Genomic DNA, 10,920 nt, shown 5'->3' on the forward strand with positions numbered 1-10,920 from the left:
ACACAAGAGTTCTTCCTTACTGATGTTTACTGTGCTTCTCTTAACGTACACAGGTACACCGTAGAACTGGTGAATACAAATGTACAAGAAAATTATATTTCAGCATTAAAACATATTACAATATAAAATTCACAAAATATAAACAAACATACCACTTTGGCCTGCAAGTAGACAAACCGGTGTAATTGGAACTTAGGGCTTATTTCTTCTTTCTTAGCTTGACTTTTACACGGCTAGACCGTCACCATGCGCAGCTTCTCTGACCTTACTTCCTAAAACAGGAAGTGACCTCTGCCCTTACCTTATACTTACAGAATTAACTGGTTACTTTCCATGTATCAAATTAACTGTACACCAATCCAGTAGGCAAAAAAGGAAAATGTTAACATGCTCAACACAAAAATAAAACATACAAAATAAAATGCGTTAGTTACATTATCATTACAAGAGCTCCGCCTAGTGGTCAAATAATAACATTTCACCAACTGTTACATAAAATAAAGTGTCTTGTAGTGCTACTTTAGTTCATTTCTTTCTTTATGTGGAGGAGGATGGTCTCCTCTCTAGGTGCTGAAGTCAGCAGTGCGCTAGATGGCACCACCAGAGGCCTGAAGAGATAAAAGAAGTGGCAACACAAAAGGATGTTTTGACAAAGAGACGAGAGCAGAGCAAAGGAAGAATCTGGCCTAAAAGGTAAAGCAAGCACTGAATACAGCTGTAAACATATCTGTCAACTGTTTATTTCTTGAAAATGCAGAGCAATATGCTTTGTTTAGTTAAGCATTAGTTAAATGTGTTAAACAGTCAAATAAAAGTTCACTGTATTTACACTGCATGCATACGATTAGTGAGAAATAGTGAAGAAAGTAGGCTTTTAAATGACTTTAATAAACCTCATGTTCTGTTTTTATTAGGGCTGTAAAATGATTAAAATTTTTAATCAGATTAATCACAGCCTAAAAATTAATTAATCATGATTAATCGCAACTCGAAATATGACCAAAATGTGTGCAAACATACGGACAGATAGCGGATTTTTACACACTTGTTAGTGTTATTTAATGCTAAGACCACGCTGAGTGGCCTGCTTTCACTCAGCGTGGTCTGACGTAGGCTGGGTGTTGTGCTGGAAGCGAATTAATCACAGCCTAAAAATTGATTAATCGCAACTCGAAATATATGTGTATATGTGTATATATGTGTAAAAATCGGGACAGATAGTGGTTTTTAACACACTTGTTTGTTTTATTTATTATTAATTGTGAGTACAAGCAGTACAAGCAGAACAGGGCTTCAAATAATTGTGAGGGATTTTTACTGAATGTTTTCCACCCGTTTAAATCTAGCACATTGTTTTATCCATATACATCTTCAAGTTCACAGAACATAGGCCTAATTCAACAAGCAAAATAGAAAAAATCTCCAATCATCCTTTTGGGTAAGGTAGATTAGTGCAAAAAAATATGAACAACAGTGAAAAGTATTGTTTAAATCACATTCAACCATAGAACAAGCTCTAAACACACGGTCCTCTGGTCTACTCATCCTTCAGCCAGTTGCTGAGACAAACCAACTTGTCCACGTTCTCTGAGTGCAGAGCAGACCTCTTCTTGTTCACAATGTGCCCTGCTACAGAGAACAGCCTCTCACAGGGCACTGTGGAGGCAGGAGTGGCCAGGTATCTGCGAGCAAGGCGGGCCAGCTGGCTGTGGGCTCCTGCATGAGCTGCCCACCACTGTAAGGGTGAGTAGAGCAGTGCAGGGCTCTGCTCTGTAGCGCTGTATGGCTCTGTCCTGCTGTACCTCCTCCTCTGACTCAGAGTCAGAGTCCATCTGCAGCAGGCTCAGCCTCTTCTTGGCTGGACCTTCTTCTGCAGTGTGTGATCTTCTAGGCGAGTCTTCATGCAGCATGCCTGCCAGTGTGGTCCACACTGCTTCTCTGTCAGTCTTGGGCACACTGCGTAGGTCTTTAAAACGTGGGTCCAGTGCAGTTGCGATCTGGAGCCATGCATAGTTGGTATGTTCCTGGCGGGAAGCAAGGTCTTCCTTAAACTTCTCTTTAAACCTCACCACATATGCAGGGTCCTCATCAGTTACTTCCATGACACGGCGCAGGTGGCAGAAGGCTGGTAGAACTACAGAGCAGGAGACGTAGGCCTCTCCTCCCAGCAGTTCAGTCACATATCTGCAGTGGAATACACACACACACACACACACACACACACACACACACACACACACAGATAAGACAGCAAATTAAAAAAAGCTTTTTAATACTAGGTAATATTAATAAAATATTTGATTTCATTTATTTTTTAAATAAGACATTTTCATAATAACAAAACTGATTTAAGATGTATGTTTGATACATTTAATCTAAACCTACAATTATGGTCACAATGACAGGCTCACCTGCAGGGCTCTAGAAGTGTCTCCAGTCTCTGGAGTTTGTCCCACTCTGGAGGCGTCAGGAGGACAAGTTTATGCTTTTGTTTATCCAGAGTCGCGGTTACTGCAGTTTGGTTGCGGATCAAGCGCTTCACCATCTCCAGCGTGGAGTTCCAGCGCGTAGGCACGTCCTGGGCCAACGGCTCCTGCTTGCGCCCCAGTGACACCTGCTCTGCGTTCAGCTCTGCTGTGTTTGCTGGGCTGTGCTTAAAATGGCCAACAATTTTGCGGCATTTGGCCAGCGCAGTGACAAAGCCACTGTCTGCGAGACTCACTGTGACAAAGCCACTGTCTGCGAGACTCACTGTGATGCATCTCTGTAGAATGTGCGCGGTACACGGCATGTGATTGAATGGCATGATGCGAGCCGCGGTGATCATATTGCGCGCACTGTCCGTGCCTACTGTTGTCACCTTCTCCTCAATTCTCCACCTGCGAGCAACAGTCTGGAACTGCTCTGCACAAGCCTCCGCAAAGTGCCGCTCTTCCGTTTTCATTATAGTCAGCGCAAAGGATGTCAGACCCCAGGCTTCAGTGATTAAATGCGCATTAACTCCCAGGTAATTGTCATTAGTCAATGATGTCCAGTGGTCTCCTGTCAGAGCCACGCATTCTGTGTGAACTAGAGCCTCTTCTTTTTTCTTTTTCTCCGTTTCATACAGTTCGTGGATTCGAATTGTTATTGTGCTTCTCGCTGGGGGCTTGTAGGACGCGTCCTGAGATGCAACCTTTAAAACATCTGCAAAGCCCTTGTCCTCCACAATGCTTAGCGGTCTACAGTCCTTTGCTATCTATTTGGCTATATTGTCGGTCAGTTTGTCCAAAGAAGACTTACCGAGTGGCCTGCGTTCACTAAGAGTGGTCTGACGCAGGCCGGGTGAAGCTGCTGCCCCGACAAACGCGTGTTTGGCATTAAGGTGGTATTTTAAGGTCGAATTTGAACGGTGAAATTGAAACTCTTTACTACAGTGAGTGCAAATTACAACGCGTTTGTTTATTGTCCCATCTATGTTCTTCTTGTATTTAAATTCCCCATCCAGAAGGCCATCCTGTTCCTGCTTCTCCATTTTCAGTGGCGCGGTAAACAAATCAAGTGGAATTATGGGAGCGACTTATCTGCGTGTTGCGCTAAATAGTTAAATATTCTAACGTAATTAATTCCAAAATTTAATTATCGCAATTAACACGTTAATTTCGACAGCTATAGTTTTTATCCTAAATTAACTCCTAAAATTAATTTTACTAAAACATCACCTTGTTCCATCTTGACTTCTTTTCTTGAACATTTTCACATAGCCAAACTCTCATAATCTATCATTACTCTTCTTCGCTTCTTGTATTTGAAATGACAGTGGAAAAAAGTAGGAATGCTACAATAAGGGAGTAACAAGTCAGGCTTTTACAGGAAAAACAAATACTTATACTGTAAGTACTGCATAATTTCTTGTGTAAATGCTCTGTACTTTTTGAGATGTGGGCTGTATTATGTATCAACCTTCCTTAACTTGCTGGTATTTTGCAGAAAATGAGACCCTTGTTTTGAAGGTTATGTTTGAACAGTGATTGTAAAAAACATCGAGTTAAATTAGACTTGGCTCCATCATTATAAGGTGATGTAACCCAGCAAATTTACATGGTATTTATTTTTTCTTAAAAGTTGGTAAGGGAAAGGCAAGGCTTGCAAAATTTCAAAATCCCTGGTAGCCCTTCGGGCAGGGACTCTTCAGTTTTTGGTAGCCCAAAATAAATTTAAGTAGCCGGAATAAAAAAGAGCAATTTTTTGATTGATGTTTTGTTTCCTGCTTTGTTTCCTTTACAATATTATACATTAAAGTATAATATTGTAAAGGAAACAAAACAATCAAAAAATTGTTGAAACACAAATTACAACATTGTATAAAAATTACAATCATCAACTCAAATACTTGGTTCTAATTGAACAGAAATTTCTATGAACTTATAAGAACTGTTGTCAGTGATTTACAGTTAACAAACAGTCAGGTGAATAATCAACACTGAGACACTTGTGTAGGTTAACGTGCTGCACGGGTGAAAAGCTCAGAGCGAATCACACCGAACTGCAGTATTCGTTTATTTTTATAGGTTACGTCGTCAATATGCAAATATAATCACATTTCCTGTTACGCAGGTCCTGATGCTGTCTGTGTGTGTGTGTGTGTGTGTGTCACAAAGTATGTGTGTTGCAAGTCAATTTCTAAGAATAATATAATGCAAGTCAACTTCTGCGGATATGTATTTCTGTACTGGTCTCTTGTCAGTGTCACAGGGTCAGCTTCCTGTTTCAACAGAAAACTGTGTCTGGTGAAATATGTGTAACATAACTTTTGAAGCATAAGCAAGTAAAACAATAAAAACTCCCTAACAACTGTGTAGAACATGAATCAGTCTGTGTCAGATTCTGAATTTGAAATTTCCACTGAAGTCACGTGGAGGCAAGTGGAACCAAGATCGAGGCCATTTGCTTTTTGAAGTTTGCAAAGACTGCTAAATTTTGCCAGTGGTAGTTCACTCTTTGCAACATAGTGCGCTGTTCTAAACAGATTTTTCAGGTTTATTTTTAGTATGTTATTTGCAATTGGTGTTTGTTCTGGGAAAGATATTGCAGACTGAGCAATAATGCGTTTCTTGCATTTCTCATGGGTTCTAATGGGGGCCTTTCTTAAAATTACTGGTCCCAGTAAGAAAGGCGCTTGTCGACTCAGAAATCGAGGGAAAACCAACAACACACCTGGCAGAACATTATGTTATTTACACGAGTGCACATAAGTGGTCCGCATGTGCGCATTCGCTGTCAAAATAAAAGACGCGCACCAGATAAGAAGTTGCAACGCGCGTTTGTGTCCATATAAAAGTCACTGTTTTTGTCCGCTAGAGTGGGATTTTCACGACACATTCTGCACCACATCACTGTGCGCAGTGGCGTGTCTAGAAATTTTTTGTTGGGGGGGCCAGGTAGGGGCACAGATTTGGAGAAGGGTGGCAGATGTAATTGGCAGATAATGTTTAAAAAAAAATTCTACCAACCGTTAACCATAATTCAATAATCCTGTAAACCTAATAACTGAATGCGCTTTTAACTCTTATTAGAATGAGATTTTAACCACTACGGTGCAAAGTTTTTAGATACTGCGTTGATAAAGTACAAGAGATACAATCAGTGCTTTGTCAGTGTTTACTCAGCAGTCAAGGACAGCAATATTTGCATAGTATTTTTACTGACATATAGTTCACATATGTTTTGGGCAAAAACATTTTTAATATTAAAATATGAACATTTGTAACAAACAATTGACAAATTAGCCAGTTCCAATGTAAAACTTTATCTGCCTGTTAAAAAAAGAAGATAATCTTCTCACAAACTGGTGTTTGATTTTGAAACAGGAAAAAAAGTGGAGAAACAACTGAAAAGACTAACATTTGAATAAAACCTGAAAGCAAGTAAATACTTTCTATGCTGGCTTATGGTCAACTTTGGTAATATTGATAAAGAACAACACTGGCTGATGATAAAATACAGTCAGCTGGCATGGTGACACTGCCAGTATTAACCTGCAGGGCTGGACTGGGACAGAAAATCGGGCATTTTGACTAGAGACCGGCCCACCAGGTATTAAAGCCATAAAGCCTTTGAATGAAAACAAATGCTGTTGTGACAGTGATGTACAGTCTTTTTGGTATATGTATGATTTCTATACATTTTACGTCAAATAAAAACTTTGGTTGTAAGATTTAGAGTTACCAGCTGTCAGCTGCTTAGAAAAGGATCCTGGTGTTATTTGTCTCTCAGAAACAGTTCATAACTTCCCTTCAACTCATTCATGTGAACTAAAAGGTAAACCTGTTTCTCCATCATCTGTTCAGCTCTGATGGTTCAGTAAGGACATCTCCTGGTTTCATCTTCATGTTTGCAACTGACGGTAAAAAGTCAGCACAACGAAAATAAACTCCACCTAAACTTGGTTTATATCTGACCCAGATAGACTGCAGGTCATAACTTCTTACCTGAAGTTCAGTTCACCTGACACTCGGACTGGCGGCTGCCTCGGGGCTCTCCTCCTGCCTCCCCTTCCCTCATCCACCTGCTGGCCTCTGTGGAAGCTCCGTCATAGCCACCACCAAACAACTGAGTTATTTTTACACATCGACCTGCATCTGGCCAATCCACCACCTCTCATTGTTCATGCCATTACAAAAAAAAATAAAAAATAAGTCACCAGGCATATGCCCGGTATGCCCGATGGCCAGTCCAGCTATGTTAACCTGCAACCAAATCTGCAGCTCCATACAGCAATGTTACGACTTAGATTATATCTTATAACTCATAACTCTTATGTTAGCTGCCCTCAGTAGCATACTGTCTGAAATATTCCACGGCTGCAATAATTCTTTAAGTGTTATTTTTTCCTTGGTATTCTAATTTCACCGATGTTTACTAAACTCAACAAACTTAATATTACTTACCGGGACATTTATTCTGTCCTCATTTTCTTTCACCGAAAAATTGTTTCCTGCTGTGCCATCTTTCGTGCTTGGCTCTCCTACCTTTGCTAACATGATGTAGCGCAGAAGCCAATGCTGCATTCACTTACACTCAGATATCTCAGCTTCACCGTGAAAACATAATCAGACATTTGATATTTGATTGAATTTTATTGTTTTGCCTTTGGGGTGGCACCTGGGGTGGCCAGTCTGGTTGGGGGGGTGGCCTGTGCCCCCCCAGGCCACCCCGCTGGACACGCCACTGACTGTGCGTTCATCATTTGTTTGAAGCCAGCTCACCTCCTGCAACCTCTTTTCCGAGAATACGCGCTTCTTTTGTGGTTTGGACTCCTTCTGACATTTCTTTGGAGGTGGAGGAACACCAAAGTAATTACTTAAAGGAGCTTGCTTCTTCGACATCGTTAAGAGTTCTAAACAAATGTCTGTCCTCCTCCTGAAAATCTTATGCACACAAACACGCATTGCAACTTCTTATCTTGTGCGCGTTTTTTATTTTGACAGTGAATGCGCACCTGCGGACCACTTATGTGCAGCCCTGGTTATTTAGCTTGTCATATTGCAGTCACAGAAACCATAAAGCTGCACTTTCTTTTTGCCTTATAGTCTGATTTGTCATAACTTTTCTGTTTTGTGGTCACTTCTTCACCCTGACCTGTCTTATTTGGCTCAGCAGGACTAAAATATATATCCTGCTGCTTTTACACATGCACTCACATAACGCTCAGCGATTCTCTGCACGATCAACCTCTCACATGTTTAAGCTTTCTGCGGGAGATTTCACTTGTCATGTTTGCATAGTAAGCTAATGATTGATAAGACAATGTCGGAGGAATTGGTGCGCAAATTATCGTCACTCACAGATCAGTGCTGTCGCTCTCTATACACAGTTCGCGCGATTGCAAAGTGAAAGCAAAAAACAAGCGCAAATTCAAACGCGATCTCAATATGTCACATATTGACAGTGGCTCACCGATGCCAATGACATAATTACCCAGCTACATTTCTGAAAGAATGCAAAAGCATTGACATATATTTTTCCTTCCTATGATAACCCGACGGGCAGGGCAGAGATAGATTTTGGCAGCCCGACTGGAAAAATCGCTAGCCCCGGGACGTCGGGCTAGCGATTTTGCGAGCCCTTAAAGGAGTCGTAAGATGTAAAAAGGCAAAAGTAATCCATTTTATAATATGGCCAATGCCATATTGAAAATACAACATATTTTTAGAGTAAGATAGGAAAATATTGTTTGTTTTTCTGCAAAATTACCATGAAATTAGAGAATACTTCAAATTACTTATGCACAACTTAAGTTTACTTACAGTATTATTATTTCCTTGTTCATGTAAAAACATAAACCCTTTATTCTGGTCTGCCTACGTTTAAGTATTTAAGTGCAATTACATTATAATTTTAAATGTAACACATTGGAATTTCATTTAATTACAGGAATTTCCCCCTTAGTTTCGAGCCGTATTATAAAGTGCTATCCATAAAACCCCTAATTACTGTATCAATCTTGTTTATTAACACGGGCTTCCTGCTTCAGTCTCTGTGCATGCTGATGTAAAACGGGGTGTTTGAGTAAGAAAAATGATCACGGCAAAACACAACACAGGTCCTGAGAGAAAGGCAGAAGACCAGTGCTTCAGAAACCAGTTAATCCTAGTATGAGATGTGTTTTAAGTAGTCCAGAGTGTACTGTTGCAGTTATTGTTTCATCCCCAAAGTGTCAGCTGTTAAACTTTAAACTCGATCAATTTGAACACAAAGTTCTTAGAGGGCATTCAGGTGTGACACTCTTACAGAGAGCGCACAGAGATTTTAAAGTGGTTTTATTTATTTTTTTAATTTTTGGACAAATTAAAGTGAAATCATTCTCTGTATTGAATAGTCTTTACTACAGTGCTGTAACATATGCCAGATTTGACAGAACATTAAACCAAGCATAACAAACAAAAGTACATATACATGAATTTTCTGCATTTATTTCAGCAATTTATTGGCTTCTTTAGGTTCTATTACTTAAATACAGCTTAACAAACTGCATCTGAAAATTATCTTACCACAGCTCAGAATCTATATCGTAAGGATATCTCAATAAGACAGAGTGTGAACTTCCTGCTAGAGAAGTTTTCTTCACTAAGTTTAAGGACTGACTTAATCTGAGCACAGAATGTAAACAAACAAAGATGCTGGTATTCTACTTAACAGAGGTGTGGACTCGAGTCACATGACTTGGACTCGAGTCAGACTCGAGTCATTAATTTTATGACTTTAGACTTGACTTGAAAAAATGTTCTAAGACTTGTGACTTGACTTGGACTTTTACACCAATGACTTGGGACTTGAATTGGACTTGAACCGGTTTACTTGAAAAGACTTGATATTTTACCCCAAATATAAATAAATAAATATAAAATTTAACATGCATATTATATAGAGATTGAAAATGTGACGTCATTCACGGGTAGAACCGCAAAGGATTCTGGGAACTCGTGGCAAGCGGTACTAGCGCACGCAGGCTTTCAATTGAAATCAGTTATACAGCGATAAAAAGAAACACAAAAATGTCAAGAAGCCGTTGTATTATTAGCTGCAATAGCCGGTCGCATGACAGCCACGAGAAGCTGACGGGTAAAGAGATCGGTTGTTATCGGATTACGTCGTTGAAGAGAAATTGTTCGAGCCATGTTTCCGAAGTAACAAAGACGCGACGGATGGCCTGGATCGCAGCCATTCAAAGATCAAATATAACGTCCCAGAACACTCCAGCTCACAGGTTAGTCTGCTCCAAGCATTTACACGAAGGTCAGTGTTTTTTAGTAGTTAATACGTCATTTTCATAACATAATTGGTGATATAGGTTACAAGCAAGTCTGGCGCTGAACAGAAATTGTCGCGCTATGCTCCTTTGTTTATTGTGCATAAATAGTGAATTGTCCTGACACAATATTGCGTTTCGCTTCTGTTATTATGGTACATTGACAAAAACATATACTTTTATTCACAGGGTAAAACAGGTTTTTTGTATCACTAATTGCCCAGTACGATTACAGCATACAATATTATTGTCACTGCTACATTTCTGTGATGGGTACCAGAAATTATTTCCACTACTAATTAATTACCGTTGAGCTCAAAGGTCCTATTAATAAACGGTTAAGGAATGTGTATTTATGACGACAATTTGTGAGACTGGTAAACTTATGATACGTACGATGGTCTTTACTTTCTACACGGTGCATTTCAAGGTCCTGTACCCATCCGTCGGTAAACTGTACCTGGGCTTGTTGCAGTGACCTGAAGTTACTAAACTTCATGAGTGTATGCACTCACTCCAAGAACCGTATGATTATAAATATGCATATAAATATGCTAAGATGAGATAGCTGACTTCATCTAACTAGCAAATGTTGTCCAGGCTACGTTGGTGATACAGTTTTTTTTAATGTGTATGATATTTTTGTCATGCGATTTTAAAGCTGGTCCTACAACCGCATCCAAGAATAACATGCAGCTTATCTCAGAACTGTCGGTGAAAATTATTCTTGGAGCTAGGTTTAATTGAGCTGCATTTTAAAGAGGTGCAATTTCACAATTTGTGTATATTTTCTAAGTTCACTATTTTGTCATGTGTTGAGAAAAACACAGATTTTAAAATTACATGGTCTAATATTTACATTTAGCATAACTGCAACATTCTTTTTTCTTTTTTTTTTTTAAAGACTCGAAAGGACTTGAAATTCAAAGTTTCAGACTTGTGACTTGACTCGGACTTTTACACCAGTGACTTGAGACTCGACTCTGACTTGCCTGACATTACTTGAGACTTGACTTGAGACTTGAGGATAAAGACTTGAGACTTACTTGAGACTTGCAAAACAATGACTTGGTCCCACCTCTGCTACTTAACTCTTACTCTGCTCTCTGTTGTTCTTCTCCACTTGTGGT

At 39.6% G+C, this 10,920-nt stretch overlaps 1 protein-coding gene across 1 annotated transcript; it reads right to left on the reverse strand.

Annotated features, from left to right (window-relative positions):
* Nucleotides 1-1,646: 1,646 nt before the first annotated feature.
* Nucleotides 1,647-3,642, reverse strand: LOC113037557 (uncharacterized). The gene is made up of 2 exons (XM_026194792.1): nt 2,412-3,642; nt 1,647-2,184 (listed from the first exon to the last, which is right to left on the reverse strand). The coding sequence occupies exons 1-2, from the start codon at nt 2,942-2,944 to the stop codon at nt 1,647-1,649; spliced, it is 1,071 nt and encodes a 356-aa protein (XP_026050577.1). The 5' UTR covers nt 2,945-3,642.
* Nucleotides 3,643-10,920: the final 7,278 nt, after the last annotated feature.

Source organism: Astatotilapia calliptera, chromosome 15 (genome assembly GCF_900246225.1).
Source record: "Astatotilapia calliptera chromosome 15, fAstCal1.2, whole genome shotgun sequence".
In the NCBI taxonomy this organism is placed as follows: Eukaryota; Metazoa; Chordata; class Actinopteri; order Cichliformes; family Cichlidae; genus Astatotilapia; species Astatotilapia calliptera.